General features: G+C 45.3%; 1 protein-coding gene across 2 annotated transcripts in view; it reads left to right on the top strand.

The window, feature by feature from the left end:
- The window catches only part of LARP6 (La ribonucleoprotein 6, translational regulator), an 81,188-nt gene that overhangs the window by 26,306 nt on the left and 28,942 nt on the right, over nucleotides 1-25,940 (top strand). Inside the window, exon 1 of one of the 2 annotated variants that reach the window (XM_040342792.1) lies at nucleotides 3,711-3,810. The exons of the other annotated variant lie outside the window; for it this stretch is intronic. Within the exon in view, the coding sequence (XP_040198726.1) occupies nucleotides 3,785-3,810 (26 nt within the window). The 5' untranslated portion in view covers nucleotides 3,711-3,784. Of the gene's footprint in view, nucleotides 1-3,710; nucleotides 3,811-25,940 lie in introns of those variants that run through there. 2 annotated transcript variants of the gene reach the window in all.

Here is a 25,940-nt window from a genome sequence, read left to right on the forward strand (position 1 = left end):
GGGAGAGGTGACCTTCCTTCCGGCGTCACGGTGCCCAGGGAGGAAGTGGGAGCTGAAAACCTCTTAAAAGAGGGTTTCCGCTCCCCCCCCCCCAAAAAAAGATGACATGCCAAATGTGGCCTGTCAGGAGGTCACCTTCCCTTAAAGTGGAAGTTCCATTTTTGGGTTGAACTCCGCTTTAACCTTAAAAAATATTAAATACATTATTAATAATAATAAAACAACAATAAACACCCAAACTCGAACAAAAAAATATATTAATAATAATAATTATTTATTTTGTGTTAGGGCGTTTAGTTATTTATTATTCTTTTTTTTTTTAAGGGGTAAGGGCTAATTATTTATGTATTGTTACTTAGTATTAATTTATTGATTTTTTTTTTATTTATTTATGATTTTTATTTATTTTACATTTATTTATTCATTTATTATTATTATTCATATAAAATAAAAATAAATAACCCTAACCCCAACGCCTTATCCTAAAGTGAACTCAAACCCCTTACTCTAACGAAAAAAACAATATAATTAATAAATAATAATTAAAAGAAGAAATAAAAGCTAATGGAAAAGCTAAAAAAAAGCTGAAATACCTAGCAACAAATGATGCAACAGATAATAGTTTTCTCTATTGTATAATAAAAAAATGAAAAAGCCCACGCAACGTGTGAAAAACTCTTATGCCGCGTACACACCATCACTTTATGTGATGAAAAAAAATGACGTTTTTAAAAACGTCACTTTAATTGACTGTGTGTGGGGGAAAACGTTGTTTTATGTCTTGTAAAAAACGACCAAAAAAATTTGAAGCATGCTTCAATTTTATGTGTCGTTTTTCAAAAGTGCACTTTTTACTTCACAGAAATTGACCGTGTGTAGCAAAAAACGTTGTTTAAAACGACGTTTTTTCACCCGCGCATGCCCAGAAGCTACTTATGAAGCGAGCTTCAATAGAAAAACGTGGTGGAACGTAACCTCACTTTGCAAGAACATTGTGAGAAAAACGATGGTGTGTAGGCAACTTCGTCTTTGAAAATTGAAGTTTCAAAAACGTCATTTTTTACTTCACAGAAAGTGTCGTTTTTTTTCATCACATAAAGTGATGGTGTGTACGGGGCATTAAAGTTGGTATGCTCAGGTGTGAATGCAGCCTTAGTGGTTTGCACAGCTGTCTTGCAGCACTGTGGTCCTGGATTCAAATCCTACCCGGGCGCTACTTGCATGGAGAATGCATGTTCTTCCTGTGATTGCGTTTTCTGTTGGTTGCCTTCAGGTTGGATTTGATTTAAATCAAGTTGATTTAAATCACAATTTGTCAAAGGGGCATGACTAAAAAAAAGTAAAAAAAAAAAAAGGAGAAATAGTGACCCATCATTGGTGTCTGTGGGAATAGTGCTCCCATCATTGGTGTCAGTGGGAGGAATAGTGACCCATCATTGGTGTCAGTGGGAGGAATAGTGACCCATCATTGGTGTCAGTGGGAGGAATAGTGACCCATCATTGGTGTCAGTGGGAGGAATAGTGACCCATCATTGGTGTCAGTGGGAGGAATAGTGCTCCCATCATTGGTGTCAGTGGGAGGAATAGTGACCCATCATTAGTGTCAGTGGGAGGAATAGTGACCCATCATTGGTGTCAGTGGGAGGAATAGTGTCCCATCATTGGTGTGAGTGGGAGGAAGAGTGACCCATCATTGGTGGCAGTGGGAGGAATAGTGCCCCATCATTGGTGTCAGTGGGAGGAATAGTCTCCCATCATTGGTGTTAGTGGGAGGAATACTGACCAATCATTGGTGTAAGTGGAAGGAATAGTGCCTCATTGGTGCCAGTGGAAGGAATTAGGGTTGTCCCGATACCAGTATCGGTATCGGGACCGATACCGAGTATTTGCTGGAGTACTCGTACTCCCGCAAATACCCCCGATACTGAAATAGAATACTTACCCCTACAGCTTTCGTTTGAATAGCTGTATCCCCGCCGCGTATAGACATTCCCCCTTGCGCAGGATTGGACGGATGATCTGTCCAATCCCGAGCAAGGGGGAGTGTCTATACACGGCGCGGCGGGGATACAGCTATTCAACCGAAAGCTGTAATGTTCCCCGCACGCTGATTAACGCAGGAAGTGCGGCATCATCAAGGTATGTGGGACATGGCTGCAATATGTGGGGGGACATGGCTGCATTATGTGGGGGGACATGGCTGCATTATGTGGGGGGACATGGCTGCATTATGTGGGGGGACATGGCTGCATTATGTGGGGGGACATGGCTGCATTATGTGGGGGGACATGGCTGCATTATGTGGGGGGACATGGCTGCATTATGTGGGGGGACATGGCTGCATTATGTGGGGGGACATGGCTGGAATATGTGGGGGACATGGCTGGAATATGTGGGGGACATGGCTGTAATATGTGGGGGACATGGCTGTAATATGTGGGGGACATGGCTGCATTATGTGGGGGACATGGCTGCATATGTGGGGGGACATGGCTGCATATGTGGGGGGACATGGCTGCATTTGGGGACACATTTAAAAAAAAGTATCGGTATTCGGTATCGGCGAGTACATGAAAAAAAGTATCGGTACTTGTACTCAGTCCTAAAAAAAATGGTATCGGGACAACCCTAGAAGGAATAGTGTTCCATTATTGGAGTTGGTGGGAGGAATACTGACCAATCATTGGTGTCAGTGACAGGAGTAGTGGCCCATTGTTGAATGCCAGTGTAAGCGATGGTGCCTCATTGTTGGTGTAAGTGGGAGGAATAGTGATCCATTGTTGGTACAGTGGAAGGAATGTTGCTTTATTGTTGGTGTCAGTGGGAGGAATAGTGTTCCATCCTTGGTGTTAGTGGGAGGAATACTAACCAATCATTGGTGTCAGTAGCAGGAATAGTGACCCATTGTTGAATGCCAATGTAAGCAATGGTGCCTCATTGTTGGTGTAAGTGGGAGGAATAGTGACCCATTGTTGGTGCCACTGGAAGGAATGGTGCTTCATTGTTGGTGTCAGTGGGAGGAGTAGTGCCCCGAGGGCAAGATAAAAGCAAGCAAAGGGCCTGATCTGGCCCGCAGGCTGCAGTTTGTAGACCATTACCCTTATGCCCCATACACGCGATCTGGCTTTTGCCAAAATCACATCGGAATTCCATCGGAGTAAAAGAGAACATGTTCTCTATCTAAACTGCAACGGAATTCCTCTGATGGGGCATACACACGGTCAGAATTTCTGATGGAAAAAGTCCATCTGACTTCGAGGTAGAGCAAAGAGAATGTCTAACTCATACTTGTTCATTTCTGTTTTATGTAAACAGAAGGAGAAAATATGATATTGGGTTTCTCTGGGTTAGGTAACATCCCATGTTGAATTTTTTGTTGGTTTGTATAATAAGAAGTAAGCAAATTTTAGAAATCAGAGGTCATCATTTATGATTGCAAAAGCTTTACAAGAAACCTGAAGGCTCACATCACTTTGGCTTCAAGTCCATAATCAGGTAGCTGCCCTCTAGACATGAAGCCACCTTGACTGCAGGCTTATTTCATTTGCCAGGTCTGGGACCCTCAAAGCCCGGTGCTTTATAGGACAACACTTGTAATCGATAACTAGCCCACCTCCTCCCTTGCCCCCTTCCGCCCTTGCTTTCCTGTTGGCCAGTAAGGTGCAAGAGAGGGGGCAGGGAAGCTAATTATCAACCAAGAAGCTGTATGGTGAGTTACTACCTAGAGGAGAGCTAGAGCTTGGGGGACACGTGGACTCTCTGAGCTGGTGGTAAGGCATCTGGTATGGACTACGAGGACTACCTTACAAGGTCAGTACAAGTTCACATAAAACTAGAAAGACGGAACGTGTTTGGCTGCTATGGGTTTCTCTCCTTGGTGCATCACTATTGCTGTCTGACCGTCTTATTCAGTCAACCAATTTGTAAGTTTTTGTCAGAACAAAGGGTTTGATTGATAGGGTGTCTGCTATTATGTTATTTTCATGCCATTCCAATCTATAACATTTCTTTCTTCTGCATATTTGGTGCCCCTTTGCTGTGTATTGTAGTTGCCCCCTATGTATCATTATACAGTCGCTATACAAGGCTCTGAAACGATTGTACGATGATCTTGGTCACGTGTCGGTCCCTTTATTTGCTGTAGTCCTGCCATACAGACAAATAGTGCAGGCAAGCCAAATTTCACACGATTGTCGTGTCTTCTGGAAACGAGAGATGAGCAAACATCTTAAAATGTGTTCTGTCAATGATTGGCTTAATTAGCCACTGCTATCTGGTTCATGCCAGAAACTCGGACACTTTTATGACCGTTCCACAAACATTGTCAATGTATAGGTTTATTAAAGGGACCAAAAAATTGTTCATTTAAGTAAATTTGGTATTACATTAGACAACAGAGGGTGGTTTGAAATGCGTGCATAAGCCAGCCGCTCTCTGATACTGCTCATGGCCATTTGCCGGTTATCCTTTGTGCATAAACATATGTTTAAAATTTGTGGCTCTCAAATATGAACTTGAAGAATAAAGATGCTTTGCAATTGCCTTTAAAAAAAATGTCTTTGAGTAAGTAGTACAGCTTCCAGTTATAGAAGGGCAGTTTTAGAGGTGGACTCCAATTGACTCAAGTCTAAGGGTGAACTCACTCTGGGTACGGTTGAACTGAACCATGCTTCCAGTTTGATTGTCTCCTCTCCCTATTCCTCTGGTGGTCAGCGCTCACAGTGTGCTTACAGGGAAGCATTCCTGGGCAGACATCATCACCTTTGCCAACCTCTGCCAATTAGACCACAGCAATCCCTCTGCTTCTGTGCTATGCAGATGTATGCAGAGTTATGTGCTCATGCATGGTTTACTTTCATGCTGAAGCCTACTGTAGAGTCACACGTGAACTGTGTTTGGGGTCACCTTTTCCAAGCAGTCCTGGACTTGGCATGGTACTCTTAGCCGTTTTTCAGCAATGGTACAGAGCATTCACACTACACAAAGGAACCAGACCTAGGGGCTGAACCGTGAACCAGTAGCATTAGGGGGTGTACCCAAAGTGGACCGTGCCAGGATAGCAGTGGATAATGTTAGTAGTGCAGTGGATGGTGTCAGTAGAGCAGTGAATAATGTTAGTAGAGCAGTGGATGGTGCCCGTATAGCAGTGGATAATGTTAGTAGTGCAGTGGACGGTGCCAGTATAGCAGTAGATAATGTTAGTAGTGCAGTGGACGGTGTCAGTAGAGCAGTGGACGGTGCCTGTACAGCAGTAGATAATGTTAGTAGAGCAGTGGATGTCGTCAGTAGAGCAGTGGATGTCGTCAGTAGAGCAGTGGATGTCGTCAGTAGAGCAGTGGATGTCGTCAGTAGAGCAGTGGATGTCGTCAGTAGAGCAGTGGATGTCGTCAGTAGAGCAGTGGATGTCGTCAGTAGAGCAGTGGATGTCGTCAGTAGAGCAGTGGATGTCGTCAGTAGAGCAGTGGACATGTCAAAAGGACAGTGGATGGTCTCAGTCAGTAGAGCAGTAGAATGTGTCAGTAGGGCAGAGATGGTGTCAGTAGGGCAGTGAACTTTTTCATTAGGGAAGAGGACGGTTTTAGTAAGGCAGAGATGGGAGTTAGTAGGGCAATGGATGGTGTCAGTAGTAGTAGTAGTTATTTTTTAAATTTTTCTTTTAAGAAGCCCATTGGGGGCTTTGGTGAATTATCAGGGGTCTAAACAGAGCCCTGATGTCCCACTTTTGAAACAGAGAAAGGGAAGGAGGGCATCAATTTCTCATTTCCTTTATCTGCAGCCTCAGCTGCACTGGACAGTGAATGAATGGGAAGTGCTCTGTGCTGAGCGGTTTCCTGTTCATTCACAAATTGGAGCATAGTAAGTAAGTACAGTTTACTATGCTTCAGTTATGAATGAACACAGTGAATAATTGGTACCGACCACTCATTGGGGTTTATTTACTAAAGCTGGAGGGTGAAAAATCAAGCTTGCTTCTGTATAGAAACCAATCAGCTTTCAGGTTGTAGTGCCAAAGCTTAACTGAACAAACTGAGGTTAGAAGCTGATTGGCTACCATGCACAGCTGCAACAGGTTCTGAGTGCTCCAGTTTTAGTAAATCTCCCCCATTCAGAAAAGGAAGGGGCTGGAAAATGACATATTTATGGTGCCTTTCCCTGCTCACCATCCTTAAACATATCCGGCACATCCTGTGCGCACGCCTACCATTGTGAGTACACCCATAAACATATGCTTGGTGATTCACCAATTGGCACTGCCGTAGATTTGGAATTTCTTAGTGCAGTCAGGCAACAAGCCACCATACAGAAGACTAGGCTGGGACTTGTAGGAGCCCTTTAATTCTCAGGCCATGTATAAATGAATGTTCTAATGCCATTACATTCTGTCACCAAGGAATAACCTGCGACAGACCACAGCAAGCAGATATTATTCAGATACTAATAAGGATCAATGCAAAGCACGCCTTTATATAGTATCCGTTATTCCCTTCAGAAAAAGCCATGAGGTTGCGCATGTTGCGGGAGTATATGATTCACTAATTAAATGTCACGGCGTGGTCTTTGTCAGTCTTGGCAGCATTGTGCCTGATGTAAATCCAGCGCTGGAAGTGAGCAATGAGTAATGCTGTACACATGCTGCTGTGTGCTGGGATGCCGTCTTTATGTACGATGAAGAGCTGCTGGCCTTTTCCATGCTGCTGAAAACGCATCATTATTTCTGAGGACCAGCCCACTGCTTAGGTGGAAAGCGTATTTCAGCGAGTGCATATTTGGGCTTATTATTACAGTACCTCCAATGCGACTTTCACATTCTCACATTGTTGCATTTTTGTATTGTACAAAAACCTAATGGACCCTCTGTATTTATTAATGTTCTCAAGCTGAATATAAAGTAATACATGTGCATCCTATGCATTAAGGTGAAAAAACATCCGACGGTACCGCCCCCCCGAACCCCCGTTTTACTTACCTCACCCCTCGAAAGTCCCGCGCGCGTCCTCGTGATCCTCTTCGGTTCCCAGCCTGGCCGTTGATTGGCTAGGCTGGATGGATTGATAGCAGCGCAGCCATTGGCTGGCGCTGCTGCCAATCACATCCAATGATGCGGGGGGCAGGGCCAAGTGATACAGTCGGCGGCTATGCCCGCCGCTGTATCACGCGCCCGCAAAAGCTTTCCACCATGCGAGCTCGCATGAAGGTGGAAAGCTTTTGCGAGGAGTAGACGAGACAGCTGCCGAGGGACCCCAGAAGACAGGGTTAGGGGACACTCTGTGCAAAACGAGCTGCACAGTGGAGGTAAGTATAACATGTTTGTTATTTAAAAAAAAAAAAAAACATTTTTGCCTTTAGTGTTCCTTTAAAATAATTCTGTATTGGCATCACTTTGGAGAGTCAGACCGCTGTTCCCAGTGAAGAAGCAGCAGCCTGACTCTTGAGCGGCCCAACACCCAGAAATCAACCCTTTATACTTGTATTGTGGTGAGGAGCATTCAAACACAACCACTATGCTGCAATTGAAATTAATCACATTTGGCACCTTTCAGGGGGGAAGGGGGGTGCAGATAACTGTCTAAGACCGGTATTTTCACCAACTTCCGAGCATAGACTCCCGTAGACTCACGCCACTTCCTGTCGCCCCCCATGGGAAACATACTGGTCCCAGGAGAGAGCGGGGACCAGTGAGGGCGCGCCGCGCTACTCGTGCTTGTGCAGGAGGGAACCAGGCAATGAAGCTGAAATGTTTCACTTCCCGATTCCCTCACCGAAGATTGGCGGCGGGGGCAGCCGAGAGATGAGCTATTGCTCGGCCTCAGCTGCCGACATCACGGGCGCACTGGACAGGTAAGTGTCCATTTTTTAGAAGTCAGCCGCTGCAGTATTTGTAGCCGCTGGCTTTTAAAAAAAATAAAAAATTTGGGTGGACCTCTCCGCTTTAAGAAGCGCAACTTACTGTATTTATGTAGTAAATAAATATGGTTGTTCGTATTTACATATACAGACATCTCAACCTGCAAAAACTCATTTCAGGGAGGTGGCGCTTTGCGCCCGCAATCCCACCCCCTTTGCAACAAAGTTGCGTATTTTTTTATTTTTAACAATTGATTTTTTTTAAAATTCTATTTACTTTAAAAAATAAATTACAATTCTTTTTTGGGGGGGGGGGGGGGGTTGGAGCAGTGAGCAGTGTTTGGAGGGCAAGGGAGAGTGGTGTCAGTAGTTCATTTATTTTTTTACACTTTTTTTATTTATTTGTTTATTTATTGTTACAATTATAATTTTTTTTATTTTTTGGGGGGCTTTGGTGAGATATCAGGGGTCTAAAAAGACCCCGACATCTCCTCTTTGAGACATGGAAAGGGACTGAGGACACAGATTCCCCAGTCCCTTTCTCAGCACTAAAGATGAATGAATAGGAGACAGAGGCTTCTGTTCATTCATAAACTGCTTACTCTGCTCAGTTTTTACAGGACACGGGAACGATCTCGTGTCCAAGTCCTGACAGGAGAGGAGAGGAGCCAGACGAGGGGGAGCAGAGGAGGAGGACAGGGGCGGCAGAAGAGTAGACAGGGACCAGAGGAGAAGGGGGGCGGAGAAGAACATGGAGGGGGCCTAGGGGGGCGGAGAAGGACACGGAGGGGGCCGGGGGTGGAGAAGGACATGCAGAGGGGCAGAGAGAGACTTGAGATGTCTGCATATAAAATTATACGTATACAAAAGAGACAAAGGGGTGGATTTACTAAAGGAAAATACACTGTGCACTCTCCAAGTGCAGTTGCTCCAATGCTTAGTAAATGAGGGGAAGTTTTACTTTACAAAGAGTACCCAATCACATTCACATGATTGGATGATGGAAGACAGACGAGCTTCTGCTCATTTACTAAGCTCTGGAGCAGTCGCTCTTGCAGCGTGCAACTACACTTTGCAAAGTACACAGTCTATTTTCCGATTGATCTCTTTCAATAGGAATAATTGATCTATAGTTGGCAACCCATTTGATGCCACACATGGGGAAGTGCATTTCAATCAATGGCTAAGATTTGATTGAAAATTACAATATTAATTATTAACTGCATCTCTGTTTCCGACAGTAATCTCATAATCTGATTGTTAATAAAATACGATCATATTTACGATATATTTATTGCTGCTGATTGATGCAAAACAACTGATATTTTCCGCCCTGGCTGATCAACTTAGTTTGATCGAATCCAATTAAAATGAATTCTAAATCGATTGGAAGGAAAGTTTTAGCAATTCGATTTGTTGCAGATTTGATTGTTTTAATTGGATCACACGTCGAGCAGATTAAAACGAAAAAAAAAAAACGAAGCACCATGAGGCCTCATGCACACAGGAAATTTTGCGAACTCTCCCAGAAGCCTTTCCTCCTGGCAGCAGCGTTTTGACAGAAAACATTGCGTGTAAAGGTGCGTAATGCTTTTAGGCACGTTTACAGCGCCAAGCATGTGGGCATTTAATCATTTTGTATGCCAGAATAAATTATTCATTGAAGTAAATTAACGCTCAAGCGCTAAACGCACCTAGTGTTGACCTGCATTTAGACACGTTTAGCCGTGTTTTGTAGCATCAAGAGTTTTTTCTGCCAGAACTCTGCTGATCCTGGATGCACTGGCAGTGGGTTTTTTCCTGCCTCCAAAAACCTATATGCATGGACACATAGGTTAACATGCAGGGAAGTTTAGAGTAGGGCACGACAAATCCCAGGTCACCATGGCGACTATATATTGCATCCTGGCGCCTGAGCTGCCGCCCAAATGCTTGCACACTCCCCCCCTGCTATGTATCCGCTTGCCCATCTGCGGACCTGGGACTGGCATAGCGGGTGCCACCAGGTTGTAAGGAGCTTACAATCTAAGATCCCTAACTCACATTCATACACACACACACATACGAGGGCCAATTTAGACAGGAGCCAATTAACCTACCAGCATGTGTGGGGAGGAAACCCACGCAGGCACAGGGAGTACATGCAAACTCCATACAGGCTGTGCCATGGTTGGGATTCAAACCAAGGACCCTAGTGCTGCTAGGTGAAAATTGCTAACCCACTGTGCTGCCCATATATATATAATGTTTGGGGTTCTGAGTAATTTTCTAGCCGCAAAAAAATGCATATTTTTACATGTAGGAGAGAATTGGCCTGGGTTACATAGTTAGTCAGGTTGAAAAAAGACACAAGGAGTCCATCCAGTTCAACCACATTCCAGTTAAACTGCTAAAATAATTCTTCTGAGTTTAATTCTTATAATGGGGTAAATAGTACAGTGGGGCTTGGTTATTCAGCCTATTATATATGGAATTCATTAGACAACCATCCACAGTTCAGCCATTGTCAAAATACATCACTGCATACCCCAAAAAAATCACAGATGTCAACAAACCTCTGACTTTAGCACTAGCTCTATGTGATGTCACATTGCTCTTTTGGGACTGGATTTACACATTGAATACTATTATTTTGTTTATTTCTTGGATATATGTGACTATCTGTACTGTATACTTTGGAGGATAGCGCTGCACTGGTTTGTATTGTACATTTTGGGCTTAGTATCACAAGCTTATTTGGTGCTAGCAGCTGTGTCTAGGGGGGATTATACCTAAGCGCAGAGATTCTATTTTGTTTATCACACTGTCTCACTCTGCTCTGCACATGCTCAGTCGCTCTCTTTTTTTCTGCACCGTGCTGTTGTTGAGGCCGATCTGCTGACAGCCTAAAAATTTACTGCTGGGCTCTGGGCTTCAGCAAAATGGCATCCTCCGGCAATGCTGGAGGCAATTTACAGCACACTTTATTTTTGGTAGCATAAGTCTAGGGTTGTCCCGATACCACTTTTTTGAGACCGAGTACAAGTACCGATACTTTTTTTTCCAAGTACTCGCTGATACCGAATACCGATACTTTTTTTAATGTCATGTGACAGTGGCTTTTTTTTTTTTTTCTACATCGATATATTTATTTATTTTTTTAGGGGGGGGGTGGTGGATTGTCAGTGTTTTTTTTTTATTTTTTTATTTTTTTTATTTACATTTTATTTTTTAAATTATTTATTGCAAAAAAAAAAAATCATTTTTTTTTATCAGCCCTGTTGGGGGGGCTTTGGTGAGATATCAGGGGTCTTAACAGACCTCTGATATCTCCCCTTTAAGACAGAGAAAGGGACTAGGGATACAGGTTCCCCAGTCCCTTTTTTAGCAGCCTCAGCTGAAATGAATGGACAGGAGACAGAGGCTCCTCTCCATTCATAAACTGAAGCATCGTAAACACAGGTTACAATGCTTCAGTTATGTGAATGGACAGAGTCAGTGATCACTGACTGTTCATTCAGAACAGGTAGGAGCCGGGTTTAGTGGCTCCTACCTCCGCTCTCCATCCTGACAGAGGGGGGCAGAGGAGGACATGGAGGGGAAACATGGCGCAGAGGGGGGACACGCAGCATGGAGGGAGGGAGCAGCATCATGGAGGAGGACAACACAGAGCATGGATGAGGACATGAAGAAGTCTTTTTTTTCAAAGTTTAAAGAAATTGTAAAGTCAAAAGTGTCACATTTGGCCCCTTTCAGGGGAAGGGGGGGGGAGCAGCTACCTGTCTAATACAGGTATTTGCTCCCACTTCCTGGCATAGATCACTTCCGGCGCCTACTCTGTACCCCCGCTGAATTCTGGAAGACAGACGGCTCTCAGAACACAGCGGGGACCAGTGAAGACGCACAGCATGATTTGCGCATGCGCAGTAGGGAACCGGGAAGTGAAGCCGCAATGCTTCACTTCCTGATTCCCTTACCGAGTATGTCGGCGGCAGCAGCCGATCCACGAGCGGTAGATCGGCTTCCGAAATCGCAGGCGCCTTACACAGGTAAGTGTCCATATATTAAAAGTCAGCAGCTGCTGTATTTGTATCTGCTGGCTTTTAATATTTATTTTTTAGTGGGACCTCCGCTTTAATGTATTTTATGCGTTAAGATAAAAAGCCATCTGTGTGCAGAAGCCGCCCCTCAGTCCCCCTAATACTTACCTGAGCCCCATCTCTGTCCAGCGATGTACATGAGTCCCTTGGCCGTTCGAAACTCTCTCTCCTGATTGGCTGAGACACAGCTGCGGCGCCATTGGCTCCCGTTGCTGTCAATCAAAGTCAGCTAGCCAATCAGGAGGGGGCGGGGCCGCAGTTCTGTGTCTGAATGGACACAGGGAGCTGTGATTCTGCTTGGGTGCCCCCATAGCAAGCTGCTTGTCTATGGGGGCACTCAACAGGAGGGAGGGGCCAGGAGCAGTAAAGAGGCACCCAAGAAGAGGAGGATCGGGCTGCTCTGTGCAAATCCACTGCAACAGAGGAGGCAAGTATAACATGTTTGTTATTTTTATTGAAAAAAAAACGAGACTTTACAATCCCTTTGATCCTGTATTCCACACTGAGCTCCATATGTATCAATTGGTCTGTACGACCCAATAAAAAAGACTTTAATGTAAAAGAAATCCCAGATGTGATTGAACTTTGATCTGAGCGTGTGTGGCCAGAGCCCGCTACAGCACAGAAATTCACCGTTATTGCGAAACTTCAGCCTGTGGTTTTCTTGTGGCATTTTTCTTCTTTATTTATTCAGCGTCCAGATGCGAGTTACCTCATCATACAGTCTCCTCGAAGCACGTCCCGATGTGTGCGCACAAATGTGCTTTCAACAGAGTTACAGGAACACCGCCCATTTTAAGCAACTTTATTTCTCCTTTATTAAAGGGAAATATTCGCTAAGAGATAAACATGGGCTGCCATTGCTTGTCTTCCCCTAAAAATGCGAGTTGCCTGGCTGTCTTTGGATTCCATGCTTTCGATTATGTTACTATTTTGTTTATTAAACACTTGACCTCTGGAAGATTTACCCCTCCTTACTGACCGGGCCATTTTTTGCGATATGGCACTGCGTTATTTTAACTGACAATTGCGCGGTCATGCAATGCTGTACCCAAATAAAATGTATGTAATTTTTCTGACAAATAGAACATTCTTTTGATGGTATTTGATCAACACTGTGTTTTTTTTTTTTTTTTGTGCTATATACAAACAAAAAAAAAAAAATGCAATTATTTTTTAATTTCTGCTATAAAACATATTCAATAAACAAAATTCAATGCCTTCATAAATTTAGAGCAATATGTATCCTGCTACATATTTTTGGTAAAAAAATCCCAATAAGCGTATATTGTCTGGTTTGCGCAAAGGTTATAGCATCTACAAACTATGGTATGAATACTAGAATTTTTCATTTTTTTTTACTAGTAATGGCGCCGATCAGAAACTTATAGCGGGACTGCGAAAGACAATCAGACACCAGCTTACACTTTTGACACTTTGTGCGAGCCAGTGACACTAATCAGTGCTAAAAATATGCACTATCACTGTACTAATGATGCTGGCTGGGAAGGGATCAACATCTAGGGCAATCAAAGGGTTAAATGTGTGCCTAGCCAGTGTTTTGGTGTACTGTGTGTGATGCTTTTGCTACGGGAAGTCATGGATTTTATTTCCTGCTTTGCTGGGGGGGGGGGGGGCACTACTTCCCCACAGACAGGACAGGCTTCTGCCTTGTTTACATTAGGCAGAGCCCTGTCTGGTGTGTCTTCCCGATGATCGGTGGGTTTCCTGGCGGTAATTTTATTGGCTGGCACCTGCTGATCGGCTTTTGCCGTGTATAATCACAGCACAGCTTGGCTAGCGGCGGTGCGCACTCCCCCTACCCCGAAGTGCCAGATCACGTACCTAGTGCGTGATCTTGGGCAGGAGAGTCATCTTGCCGCCATATATTGTATGCAAGTTATATGGTCAGCAAGCGGTTAAAGCAGAGTTCCACCCAGAAATGGAACTTTCACGGATCAGATCCCCCCTCAGAGCCACCTTTGGCACCTTTCAGGGGGTAGGGGGAAGCGCATACCTGTCAAATCCAGATAACTGCTCCCACTTCTGGGGAAAGATCGCCGCAACTACGCAATATCTGCCCCCCCCCCCCCTTCTGGGAGACATGCGTAGAGACAAGGGAGACATCCTGTTTTTCCCTTCGTAAGGATGCCGGCGCCTGCACCCAAAGCCAATTGAAGAATCGGCAATGCAGGATCCTTGGACAGGACAGTTTTGTTGGCTGATGACTCCTATTTTTTCTGAGGGAGCCTGGAGCTCCTCTTTAAAGTGGTTGTACAGGCTCAATGTTTTTTACCTTCATGCATTCTATGCAGAAGATAAAAAATCCTTCTGTGTGCAGCAGCTCCCCTAATACTTACCTGAGCCCCCTCACAATCCAGTGATGTGCATAAGAGCAGCGGCTCTCAGGGTCTCTTCCTCCACATTGGCTGAGGCAGCTTGTCCTTTAAAGTGGATGTAAACCCAATTCATTAAATTTGAGCCGGGCACATATATCTGCAGTATTTTGTTACCTCTCCTCAATGTAGCTCTCTCCTGAACCATTCCTCCGTTATCAGCCAGATAACTCCTGAAAAATTCTCGGACACATCAGATAAAAGCAGCCTGACATTTCTGTCCGGGGAGGTTTCTATAACTTGATTAGCAGAGAGCAGGTCCTATTACAAAACACCTCTGAGAGTCTCTGCCTATGATGAGAGGGGGTGTGTGCCTTTCCTCCAATCAGCAATGTTAGCTATCTTGACTGTTTGCCCAGACAATACACTCTGTGTTAAACAGGAAGAGAACATTTCTTAATACGATCTGAACATTCTAAACATAATATTAATGTGAAGACAGCAGATATACATGTAAAACTTATGCAGGGAGATTTTTTTTCATCGCAGTGTATCATCTGAGGCTATTCACTTCACTGGGTGTATGGTGGCTTTACATCCACTTTAAAGGGGAGTTCCACCCAAATGTGGAACTTCCGCTCATCAGATTCCTCCCCCCTCCGGTGCTACAATTGGCACCTTTCGGGGGGGGCAGGATACTTCCGGGGATGTCCGGGCCGCGGCACAAGATGTCAGCACAGGGCCAGTAGGAGAGAGGAGCGGGCCTCGCGCATGTGCAGTAGAGTTCCCAGCGTGAAGCCAAAAGTCTATACTGCCGGGTACCCTTACCCGCAATGGTGGGGGCAGCACCCCGACAGCTGATGGAAACATCAGCTGCGGGTGCCGACATTGCTGGACTCCAGAACAGGTAAGTGTCCTATTATTAAAAGCCAACAGCTGCAGTATGTGTAGCTGCTGGTTTTAATTTTTTTTTTCTTTTTTCGGCCTGGAACACCACTTTAAGCTGCAAAAAAAAAAAGTATCTAAAAATTTGACCCTCTTCAGGGTATTTTAGATACGTTTTTTTTTTTTTGCTCTTATACGTGTCCCCCATGGCAGTGTCTAGCTGGCCAGGGCATTTTTTTTAAACAAAATCTTGCAAATTAGCTTTGAAAAAAAAGGGCAGAAAACAATACCAGAATTCCGCTCCCATGGTGCCCAGCGCTATGTTGGTGTTGGCGAACCCCCTGCCAGGTTTGTCAAATGTCCAGCGAACCAAATTGTGCCGGTTTGCTCATCACTATACAGCAGTATGAAATATTAATTGATGCAGCTATGCAAAGAAGATGAGTTTTTTGTGTTAAATCTGCACATTTTAGTCTATGTGAGGAACAGTAAGTAACACAATTCTCTGTTTCTAAACGCTGTAAAATTGCGTCCTGTGTTCTGATGCCGGGGAGTTCTATTTATACATTGGGGAAATCTAGACGCAGACAATAGACCCTCATTTACTAAGCCATTGAACCACGTCTGGTGTAGTAGAAGCGGAATCCAATTCTCCCCCCACTGTGACACATCTCCCGGGAGCTTTGTTGTGCCCAGTTCTGCGGCTGGCGTTCTGCGATAAATAGGCACCTGTGATTCAGCAAAGGAAATATCTGGAGGCATGGCGATGGGGGACTGGAACCAACGCTGCAGATGAAGGGGAATCTGTTGCTAGGGAACTGATAATCAGATTAGTGTCTCTCCTGCATGCTGATCATAATCTCCGGCAGAATAGCCTGTTAAAGAATTGCAAAGTCATATTGACATAATAGGCTGGCTAATTAAATGAAATGAACCATGCCATTCACCAGCACTGATGTTTTAATATTACAAAGTGTACTGGAAGATGATATTGGGGGGAGGATTCTACTTAAACAGTATAGAAGTGAAGATGGAATTTTCATGGTCCCCGAAATTGTATGTACCGCTCCCCACCTTTATTGTTACACTTTCTATATTACCGTTTATACTCGAGTATAAGCCGAGTTTTTCAGCACATCTTTTTGCGCTGAAAATGCCCCCCTCGGCTTATACTCGAGGCATCCTTTTTGCGCCTGATCTCCCGGAATTTGGGGACCCGGTACTGGGCGGTCGTAGGTCCCCTGGACCCCAAACTTGGCACACATATAGGCCCACTCTTGCTCTACAAGTTTGTTGTCCGGGGGACCTACCGCCGGGGAGCACCGATTTTTCAAAGTCAGGCACCCCTTCCATAGACTCCCATGTTAAACAGTAATTTCTCCGGTAATTTGGGGAGCCGGTACCGGCCGGCCGTAGGTCCCCTGGACCCGAAACTTGGCACACATGTAGCCCCAGTTCTCCTCTACAGTTTGCTGTCTGGGGGACCTACGGCTGGGGAGCACCGTTTTTTCAAAGCCGGGCACCCCTTCTATATACTCCCATGTTAAACGTAAGTCTAGTCATGGACACAGTGAGGCATGGGCACAGTGAGGCATGGACACAGTGAGGCATGGGCACAGTGAGGCATGGGCACAGTGAGGCATGGACACAGTGAGGCATGGACACAGTGAGGCATGCAGATGGACACCCTAGGCTTATACTCGAGGCAATACGTTTTCCCAGTTTTTTGTGGTAAAATTAGGTGCCTCGGCTTATATTGCGGTCAGCTTATACTCAAGTTTATACGGTAATTTAAAACTCTTTGATTATCTTCAAAACTAGGGGTCTCCAAACTTCAGTACGAGGGCCAAGTTGTATATTTTACAAATGTTCGCAGGCTGAAAAAGAAATCAGTTTTAAAAATGTATTAATTAATAATATTTAAATGAATGAATATGCTGTAACTACTTAGCAGAAACCCCACATCACGTCAGCCCTCCGTTTCACATCAGAGTCTCCCTTCACTTCAGAAGCCCCCCGTGACATTATTTCAGAGCTCCCCTTTACATCAGAGCCCCCCTTATATATCAGAACACTCCCATCAAATCAAAGTCCCCCTTCCATCAGAGCCCCCCTTATATATCAGAACACTCCCATCAAATCAAAGTCCCCCTTCCATCAGAGCCCCCCCTTATACATCAATCACAATATTTACATCTAAACAAAGTCCCCCTTCCCATCAGAACCCCCTTTCACATTAGAATACACCCATCAAATCAAAGTCTCCCTTCCAATCAGAGCCCCCCTTTTACATCAGAAAACTTCCATCTAATCAAAGTCCCCCTTCCCATCAGAGCCCCCCTTTTACATCAAAATACTAGCATCAAATCAAAGTCTCCACTCCCATCAGAACCCCCACCCCCCCTTTTACATCAAAATACTAGCATCAAATCAAAGTCCCCCTTCCCATCAGAGCCCCCACCCCCCCCTTTTACATCAAAATACTAGCATCAAATCAAAGTCCCCCTTCCCATCAGAGCCCCCACCCCCCCTTTTACATCAAAATACTAGCATCAAATCAAAGTCCCCCTTCCCATCAGAACCTCCTTTTACATCAGAATACTAGCATCAAATCAAATCCCCTCCCCCTTCCCATCAGAACCTCCTTTTACATCAGAATACTCCCATCAAATCAAAGTCCCCCTTCCCATCAGAGCCTTCCTTTTACATCAATATACTCCCATCAAATCAAAGCCCCCCCCCCCCCCCCTTCCCATCAGAACCTCCTTTTACATCAGAATACTCCCATCAAATCAAAGCCCCCCCCCCCCCTTCCCATCAGAACCTCCTTTTACATCAGAATACTCCCATCAAATCAAAGCCCCCCCCCCCCCCCTTCCCATCAGAACCTCCTTTTACATCAGAATACTCCCATCAAATCAAAGCCCCCCCCCCCCCCTTCCCATCAGAACCCCCCTTTTACATCAGAGTACTCCCTACAAATCAAAGTCCCCTTTACATCAGAGCCCCCCTTTCATATCAGAGCCGTCTTCACATCAGAACCCCCCTTTTTCATCGGAGTCTCCCTTCACATCACGAGTACCCTAACACAGAGTCCCCCTTCTTATCACAACCCCCCTTTCACATCAGAGTACTCTCTTTGCATCAGAGTATTTGCATCAAATCAAAGCCCTCTTCACATTAGAGTCCCCCTTTCACATCAGAACCCCCCCCCCCCTTTTACATTAGTCTATCGTCACTTCAGAATCCCCCCATAATTTCAGAGCCCCCCTTAACATTAGAGTCCCACTTTCACATCAGAAGCCCCCTATCACATCAGAGCCTCCCTTTTACATCAGAGCCTCTCTTTTACATCAGGTTTTTCCCTTTCAATTGGAGCCCCCTTCACATCATAGGCCCTGTTACACATCAAAGCCCCTTTCACGTCAGATTTTGCCCTTCATATCATAGCCCCCCATTTACATAAAAGCCCATATATGCTGGAAGCAAAGCAGGTTTGAATGGAGGATAGGGAAGGGGGAGCAGGTCTTCTAGGTGATGGGGCAACCCTGGATGCCATGACCCTAAATCACCATCATATATTTCCACGGTGCCATCAGACTGGCCACCAGCACCATAGCAATGAATGACACCACGGGTTGATTTACTAAAACTGGAGAGTGCAGCTCAACGTAGAATCCAATCAGCTTGCAGTTTTTTTGTCAATTAAGCTTTGAAGCTGATTGGCTGTTATGCAGAGCTGCACCAGATTTTGCACTCTCCAGATTTAGTAAATCAACCGTACAGTGTCCTGGCCACTCATCGTCATTGGTTGTTATGGTGCTAGCCAGGGGTCAAGTCCTGGGGAAAAAAGTGTGGGAACTCCCACCCAAGATCCACTCCCCCACCAAAAAATAAATAAAAATGATATGCTCATGCATATTTATTTTTTTTCTTCATTGCGGAGGTCTGCCGTGGGTTATCGCGGGATTTAGAAAGAAGCAATGTCTCCTGGGAACAATGACAAAAGCTCCCAGGAGACATTGCGGCATCGAGGAAGTGACGGAATACCCGCACACTACCCGATGAATCCATATACAGGAAGTGGCCAGTAACATAAAGGATTACTAAGGTTCTCCTGCCCCTGACAGTGACTCGAGCTGGGCATCGCCGCTTAGTGAAGAATTGGCTCCGGTGGCTCGGCTGCTGTAGTCCTGCAAAGGGAACTGCGTTCCTGCTGTGAAAAAAGTGCAGGAACTCCGTTCCCACGCGTTCCCGCAGGACTTGAGCCCTGGTGCTAGCCATCAGCCCAACCACACTGTCAAAAAACACAAATACAGGATACGTTTCTGCGGGCGCGGTAAAGTCGTGTAGCAGGTTGTATTTTGGAAAATCCTTTCTCAAACGAATGCTTTTTACACGATGTTGTCAAGACCTTTCCGTATTCTCAGCCTACTACTGGCCAAGAAGGTTTTGGCTAGGCTACGGATTATAGCTAGTTTTATATGCAGACGTCCCCTCCTGCTCCTCACTTCAAGATGGACTTGGGTTTTCCTTTCATTGTTTTTTTTTTTTTTTTTGCGCTAAAATATTTGCCAGATTAGACACTCAGATGTGATGAACCATGGAATATAAAATTTGCCATTCCATACCGCCGATCAAACAGCTCCATCCAATGGCTGCTCTCAGGGATACTCGTGGATCAGATTAAATAGGTTTGAGGCAGAAACGACTGGTTTAAACAAGCCAATTTTCTATCGCATTACTCCACAACCTCAGATAAACTCATAGCAAGCTGGAACGGATCACATTTCTGTCTTCATATATACAGATGTGCTGGAGGCACAGATTATGACCGTGCGTGTCCTTCTCCAGGCCGGCACGCAAAAGCGTGCAGCATACCACGGTATGTAAACTGGTTTAACCTCATAGCAAGCAAAGGGACATGCCCATTTAGAATCAGCCTTTGATATACTTTAGTCTCATAAGAAGATTGTATATATTTCTTGGTAACATTTTTCATATTTCATTTGTTTCTGAATTTATCATAGCGTTCAGCTAGCTAAATGGATATGCTGTAAGCTCCAGGGCCATTTAATCTTTTTAGGTACAGGCATTTCACGGGGCAGAGAGTTGGCAGGGATGGTGGGCGAGGGGATAAAGGAGAGACAGGAGGTGGGAAGGAATATGAATGTGTGTTGACCAAGATTGCGCAGCGAGCTCCAGCACAGCTATTAGGAGATTAATGCCGCGTACACACGATCATTTTTCGTCATGAAAAAAAAACGTTGTTTTTCAGCATGTCCAAAAAACAAAGTTTTTCCAACTTCATCATTAAAAACGATGTTGCCCACACACTATCGTTTTTAAAAAATGATGAACAAAGCGCGGTGACGTACAACACGTACGACGGCACTCTAAAGGGGAAGTTTTATTCGCCTTTGGGCTGCTTTAGCCGATTCCATGTTAGTAAAAGACGATTCGCGCTTTTTTGTCTGTTACAGCGTGATGAATGTGCTTACTCTATTATGAACGGTAGTTTTACCAGAACGAGAGCTTTCGTCTCATAACTTGCTTCTGAGCATGCGCGGGTTTAAAACGTCGTTTTAGCCCACACACGAAAAAATTTTACAACACGAAAAACAACATTTTTTAAAACGACAATAAAAAATGCAGCATGTTCGAATTTTATTTTTTTTTGTCATTTTTCAGAAGCCGAAAAATGATGTGTAGCCCACACACGATCATTTTAACATATCCAGATCATTGTTATAGGCGCTACTAGGACACTGCTTAGCTGAAATTCATTGCTGCACATCCAAATTTGCACTGGTATAAAGAAATACAGGTAGATATGACACAGAGAGGAAGCAAATAATTTGTTGGGATTGCAAAATCGGCAGTACAGGTTTCATTTGCGTTAACTCATCGTTTTACGACGGGAAGTCCAGGTGAGTTTGGTAAGGGTGGCCTTAAAATTCTAAATAGCGTCAATCCTATTCGGATTGCAAGAGTGACTCCTTATGCTGCGTACACGAGAACGGATTTTCCATCAGAAAAAAACTTGGATTGTTTTTCCGATGGAATTCCGCTCAAGCTGTCTTGCATACACACGGTCACACCAAATTCCGACCACCAAGAACGCGGTGACGTACAACAATATGACTCGCCGAGAAAAATTAAGTTCAATGCTTCCGAGCATGCGTCGACTTGATTCCGAGAATGCGTGATTTTAGTGCGTCGGAAAAGCATACAGACGAGCCGATTTTCCGATAGGAATTTTTTCAGTGTGAAAAATTGAGAACCTGCTCTCAATCTTTTGTTGGTGGAAATTCCGCCAGCAAAAGCCTGATGGAGCATACACACGGTCGGGATTTCCGATGAAAAGCTCACATTGGACTTTTCTTGTCGGAATTTCCGATCGTGTGTACAGGGCAAAACTATATATGTCTAAAGTTTTACCCTGAAAAGTCCTGGCGAGTTTGGCAAGGGTGGCCTTGGAATTCTAAAGAGCGCCAATCCCATTCAGGTTGCAGTAAAGGCATACTATAATTTCTTTAGGAAGTTTGCCAGGATATCTCCCGGATAATGCATGGAAAATTCTATGTAATTTGAGGCAACTCTATGGTGCCAATTCCTGGAACAGAACTGTGACAATTGATTAGAGGCCCTTAGCCTGGTGAGGCACAGGATGGTGGCAGACAGATGCTTGCAGCAGAGGACCAGAAGCAGGCTGGACAGCAACACAATCAAACAAGCCGGGATAGATACTGGTAGTGGATCAGATGCAGGGGCGCAGACTAGGGTTGTCCCGATTCCACTTTTTTTAAGACCGAGTACAAGTACCGATACTTTTTTTCAAGTACTCGCCGATACCGATTACAGGTACTTTTTTTTTATGTCATGTGACAATTTGAATAATGGGCACTGACAGGGGGCACTGACGGATGGATGGCACCGACGGATGGATGGCACTGATAGGTGACACTTATGGGCACTGATGGATGGAACTGATGTCACTTATGGGCACTGAAAGATGGAACTGATGTCACTTATATGCACTTATGGGCAGGCACTGATGGGCACTTGCATAATAAATGAAATGTGGGTCTATATGGGCTGGCTGTAACAAGATGTCCGCTGCTGGCTTACTGCAGCCGAGTGCAGGGTGTACCAAGATGGCCGTCGTGATGTTTACCCTTCCGACGATGACACGGAATGGCACTTCCTGTACTGAATGTGAGGGCTCCGGTCACCGGAATATGCGGCGGTGCCCTGCACCTCTGCTCTGGCCAGCTTACCCACTTCACTTTGATACACTGCCGCCAGACCGATCTCCACTCTGTCCGCCAACTTCCGGGTATCGGATCTGGCATTGGGAGCATTTGTGCGAGTACAAGTAATCGCACAAATGCTCGGTATCTGTCCCGATACCGATACTAGTGTCGGTATCGGGACAACCCTAGCGCAGACAGAAGCGTAGTCAGGGTATAGGCCAGAATCAGTAACAGATCAGCAGTGTAGAACAAAGGGAGCAGGCAGAAGCAGAGGTCAGGAGACAAGCTGGGGTCATTGCAGGCAGAGTTCAAGGAATATTCAAGACAAAAGCCGGGTCAGCAGCCGGAATCAGATTCAGTAGAACAGAACGCAGGTTACATTGGAACATTGTAGACGAGACAGCACTGAGGCAGAGCATTGACTCTGAGTTTAAGTAGCCCATTTGGCGCCACAGATGCACATTTCTGCGCATGCGCATAAGCACCTGCACATTTTCTAAGTGCTTGTAAAGGGCAAGGAACTGGCATGTGACAGTGCACAGGAATCTACCCAGAGGGGCCATTTTAGTATTTCAATGGGCGGGAGCGGTATACACACCGCTCCAAAGATGCGGCTAGCAGGACTTTTTTTTCCCGCCCTGCTAGGACACTGCTCCAGTGTGAAAGCCCTCTGCCCTGCAAACCGCTCCAGTGTGCAAGGGGTCTAAATAGCTGAAGGTAAATCTAAAGGGAGTTGAATAAGAAAATTGTATAATGTATGGTCAGCTTAACAGATTCCTAAACCAGTGCAGATGGATGAATTATCCCCTGTCCGTTTTTATATTCTAACAAGCTACTCCATCCCTGTAAGAATACCCGAACAGTAATTGCATCCAATTGGATGCAGGTACTGCTCGAGCGATTATTTCCCACCCAGCTGCGTCAACAAAAGTCAATTGTTCCCCAAATTAGGTGGTGCTGATGCTGGCTGAAATTTGAGCTGTGTATGACAGCCTTTAGGGATCTTTCACACAAACGGCAATGTTTATTATCCTCTGAAAAGTGATCTGTGCTGGATTTCAGAGGGCTGTAGAGCAGTGGCTGCCAGGCGTTAAGGCTCCATTCACACTAATGCTTTTTTTGGTGCATTTTGCAGAAATGCAGGGAAATTTTTTAATTTTTTTTAACATGGTTTCCTATGGAACATGTTCACATCAATGCTTTTTTGTGCCTCTGCGTTTTTGGAAAGGGTCAGGGACTTTTTTTCCTGCAAAAAGCAGCGTTTTGCATGCAATAAAATTCAATGGACCTGCATCCAAAACGCAAGTACCGCGATTTTGCCGCGATTTGCGTTTTTTTTTAACCTGTTTATAGCTGGTTGTTAAAGGAAATGTAAAAAAATTAAAATTACTGGCAAAAAAAAAAAAACGCAAATCGCCGTAAAAACGCACGTCAAAAAAACGCAGCAAGCACCGCAAAAAGCATTGCAAAAACGCTCAAAAGCAACATGCATAGGTGTGAATCGAGCCTGAGACCTAATTCACACCTATGCAGGTTGCAGTTTGCATATTCCAGATGCATTTTGAGTTTTTCAATACATCTTTTTTGATCCATTGAAGTCTATGGAACCAGAAAAACATCCGTGGCCCTTTCCATAAAATGCACAGATGTGAAGTACATCCATAGGAAACCATGTTATATGGACTGTAGTGTGTTTCTGCAAAACTGAAAGTACACTAAAAAATGCATAGGTGTGAACCAGGCCTTAGGGGGAATTTGGCTCACGGTTGCCATCTGGCAGCTGATGGCACCTATGAAAATGCAAAGCGAGTTAATATCGCAGCCGTGGCATGTTTACAGCCCCATCCGGCTGCAATAGTAAAATTTTGCTGTTCAGTCAAACCATGGCTCAACTGTCTGTTTTTACCACCCTCTGGCTGCCTGTGTAATACACACACCCAATCAGACCCTCTATTCTCCAGTTGGCTGTAAACTGACTTTTGCCTGTTTACACTCGGCTACCTTAGATCCTAAAACAAACGGACGGGGGATCTGTTCCCCTCCATCTGGCCGGATCGGATTGAAGGGCAGTAATGTGAAACGGACAGCCAGTCAGGTAACATCCAAATGCCTATAGAGCAGAGCAGGCTGTGTCTGTGTCTGCTCTACATTAGCAGAGCAGACACAGACCTGTAATCCGATGTCCTGACAAAATAGGCAACTCGGCAGAAAATTAAACCACCTCACTTTCGCTTTTATCAAACCATCAGTAATTGCTGATTTGAACAAAACAATGGCTACCGAATATTTGCTGTTTTCACAGCACAGCGCTAACGAGGACAAAGTTGTTGCCGCCTCGGTCATTTTCCTGGTTAGTTTCGGAGCGGAGTAACAATCTCCGTTCATAATATCGTGCATCGGACTTTATTCTGTTGCCATTGTTGTGTCCAAACAGCAATTTGTGAAAATAAACAGCAATTCATCAAAATCTGCAGTAAATGATGGTTTAAGGCTCGGTTCACACTATCGCCGCATCCGTCGCACAGCAGGAGTCCGGTGCGTGCTGGTTCACCTTTTCAGGTCATTTCCATAGAGAGCCAGTCACATTCTGCTATGCGAATTGGATGAGGTGAAACTTGTATCCAATTTGCATAGGTGTGAACTAGGGTTGTCCCGATACCGATACTAGTATCGGTACCGATTCCGAGTATTTGCGGGAGTACTCGTACTCCCGCAAATACCCCCGATGCCTAAATAGAATACTTGCCCGCCGCCCGCCGCATCCCCGCTGCCGCTTGGGTAATACGGGCGGGGAACATTACAGCTTTCATTTGAATAGCTGTAGTGTTTCCCGCGGCACCGTGTATAGACACTCCCCCTTGCTCGGATGAACTGTCCAATCCCGAGCAAGGGGGAGTGTCTATACGCAGTGCGGCGCGAAAGACTACAGCTATTCAAATGAAAGCTGTAATGTTCCCCGCCCGTATTAACCAAGCAGCGGCGCGGCACGGCAGCATGTAGGTAAGGGGGACATGGCTGCATATGGGGGGGGGACATGGCTGCATATGGGGGGGGGGGGACATGGCTGCATATGGGGGGGGGGGGGACATGGCTGCATATGGGGGGGGGGGACATGGCTGCATATGGGGGGGGGGGACATGGCTGCATATGGGGGGGGGGGGGACATGGCTGCATATGTGGGGGGGGGACATGGCTGCATATGTGGGGGACATGGCTGCATATGTGGGGGACATGGCTGCATATGTGGGGGACATGGCTGCATTTGTGGGGGACATGGCTGCATTTGTGGGGGACATGGCTGCATTTGTGGGGGACATGGCTGCATTTGTGGGGGACATGGCTGCATTTGTGGGGGACATGGCTGCATATGTGGGGGACATGGCTGCATATGTGGGGGACATGGCTGCATTTGTGGGGGACATGGCTGCATTTGTGGGGGACATGGCTGCATTTGTGGGGGACATGGCTGCATTTGTGGGGGGACATGGCTGCATTTGGGGACACATTTAATAAAAAGTATCGGTATTCGGTATCGGCGA

Source organism: Rana temporaria, chromosome 3 (genome assembly GCF_905171775.1).
Source record: "Rana temporaria chromosome 3, aRanTem1.1, whole genome shotgun sequence".
NCBI lineage: Eukaryota > Metazoa > Chordata > Amphibia > Anura > Ranidae > Rana > Rana temporaria.